The sequence below is a fragment of the Lonchura striata genome, chromosome Z, assembly GCF_050655825.1.
Source record: "Lonchura striata isolate lonStrDom1 chromosome Z, ASM5065582v1, whole genome shotgun sequence".
Taxonomy (NCBI): Eukaryota; Metazoa; Chordata; class Aves; order Passeriformes; family Estrildidae; genus Lonchura; species Lonchura striata.
Window position 1 is genome coordinate 22022825 of NC_140740.1, and position 1807 is coordinate 22024631.

The window sequence follows — 1807 nt, forward strand, 5'->3', positions numbered from 1 at the left end:
CACTTGGCTATCTTCTTCAGAGTTCATAATAAAGGAACGAAAGAATCCTAACAGAACACAAAAAATGTCCCATGAGGAATGATTGACTTCACCTTCCTCAATTCCTGTTTGGTTGCAGTGCTGTCACCTCAAGAGCACAGCCATCGTGGCATTGAGACGGAGAGGTGGCAGCTCTGTGGCCCGCACGGTGCTGCTGGCAGAGACGGCTGCTGCCTACTCAAGGCTCAGGCAGGCACAGGAGCTGCCTTGCTGCACGGCCAGAACCATCTCGATGCTGCGGTGCAGGCCAGAGGCGCCGCTCAGCCGGAACCTGCAGGACTTGCCGCAGGGCAGCGCCGTCAGCTGCAAACGGCGCGAGTGCGGCAGGAGCAGCCAGGCCGACGCCACCAACATCTGCACCCAGCGGGTGACTTTCTCTGGGTCCAAGTAGGAGCCCGTGCAGAGGGTGTCCATCAGGTACCACTCCTGGTCGCTGGGCAGCTGGCCACCAGAGGTGTGGAGAAAGCACGTGTGCCCCAGCAGCTGCTCCCCGGAGCACAGGCACTCCAGCCCCACGCAGATGCGCTCGGCTGGCGGCCATTTCCTGCTCTCTGGGCTGAAGGAGTGGCCGGGCGGTGGCCGCAGGATGACCAGCGTGCGGTAGGTGCTGCTGTTCTCCTGGGCGCTGCAGGTGGGGCTGGTGTCCGTCCCGGCGGCCGGGTGCAGCTCCGGCATGAAGTTCCTCTGTGACATCAATCGGCAGACACTGAGGAGATCGTCCACCAGCTCCTGCAGCACCTTTGTGCTGGGCAGGCCCTGCTGCAGAATCACAGAACAGCTGAGCTTGGGAGTGACCTTTACAGGCTGTCCACTGTGACCCCACAGCAACGAGCAGGGACATTCTCACCTAGATCAGGCTGCTGACAGCCCACTCCAGCCTTATCCTGGATGTGCCCACTGGTGATGGGCTGGGCACAGCCAAAGTGCTGCCACCCTGCCTATACCCTTGACCTTCTCATGTTCACTGACCTTCTCCTTCCTGCTGGATCCCTCCTGCCTCCTCCTGCTGGCAGAGCCACGCTTTCTTCTCCTGACCAGCCAGCAGCCCATAGCAAGAACCTGAGCCAGGACTGCTGCACTGACGAAAAGAAGCCACTGCTTTTCCATCACAGACCAGAGCAGGGCTTCCATGGTGCCACTGCTCCCCTCAATCTCCTGCAGGAGCCGCATCATCTCTTGATGCAAATATTCTTCACGCTCCAGCATCTCTTTATCTTCATTATTTTCAATTTCTTGATTCACCTTCATTCCAGCATGGGTGGCTAACAGGGCCAGGAGGAAGGCCAGTGTTGGAGACATGGCCTGGTGCAAGAAAGAGGGTTCATCATGTCTGGCTGGGAGGGAGCAGGGGGCTGGCGACACCTGAAATGTCCCCAAAGCCTCTCTGGGCACCTGCCACGCTGAGATCTCCAAGCTCCTCTTCCCCCATCTCAGAGGACAGTGCCCTATTCTGAGGTTCCCAGCTCCCACTCTGGCTTTAAACCCCCAGGGCACCTTTCCCAGCTCCCATCCAGCCCAGCATTGCCCCTGCATGTGCACTCACTGGCTGCCAGAATCCAACTGCCCTGTGCTGCCCCTGGACACAGGAGCCTGTGTCACCTGTCCTCTGTGATGTCACAGCCAGCAGAACCATGTCACTCAGCTGCCAAGTGCCCCTGCTCACAGCTCCCACTGTGACCCATGCCCTGGCGTGTCACAGCCCCCAGAGCCGCCTCCCGGCCCACGAGCCCCAGCCTTGGTGCCCACTGCCGGCCTCAGCGGCTCCTGG

General features: G+C 60.0%; 1 protein-coding gene across 1 annotated transcript; it reads right to left on the reverse strand.

Annotated features, from left to right (window-relative positions):
- Positions 1-213: 213 nt before the first annotated feature.
- Positions 214-1478, reverse strand: LOC146763693 (inositol 1,4,5-trisphosphate receptor-interacting protein-like 1). The gene is made up of 2 exons (XM_085567224.1): positions 1009-1478; positions 214-798 (listed from the first exon to the last, which is right to left on the reverse strand). The coding sequence occupies exons 1-2, from the start codon at positions 1336-1338 to the stop codon at positions 214-216; spliced, it is 915 nt and encodes a 304-aa protein (XP_085423350.1). The 5' UTR covers positions 1339-1478.
- Between the last annotated feature and the right edge of the window lie 329 nt (positions 1479-1807).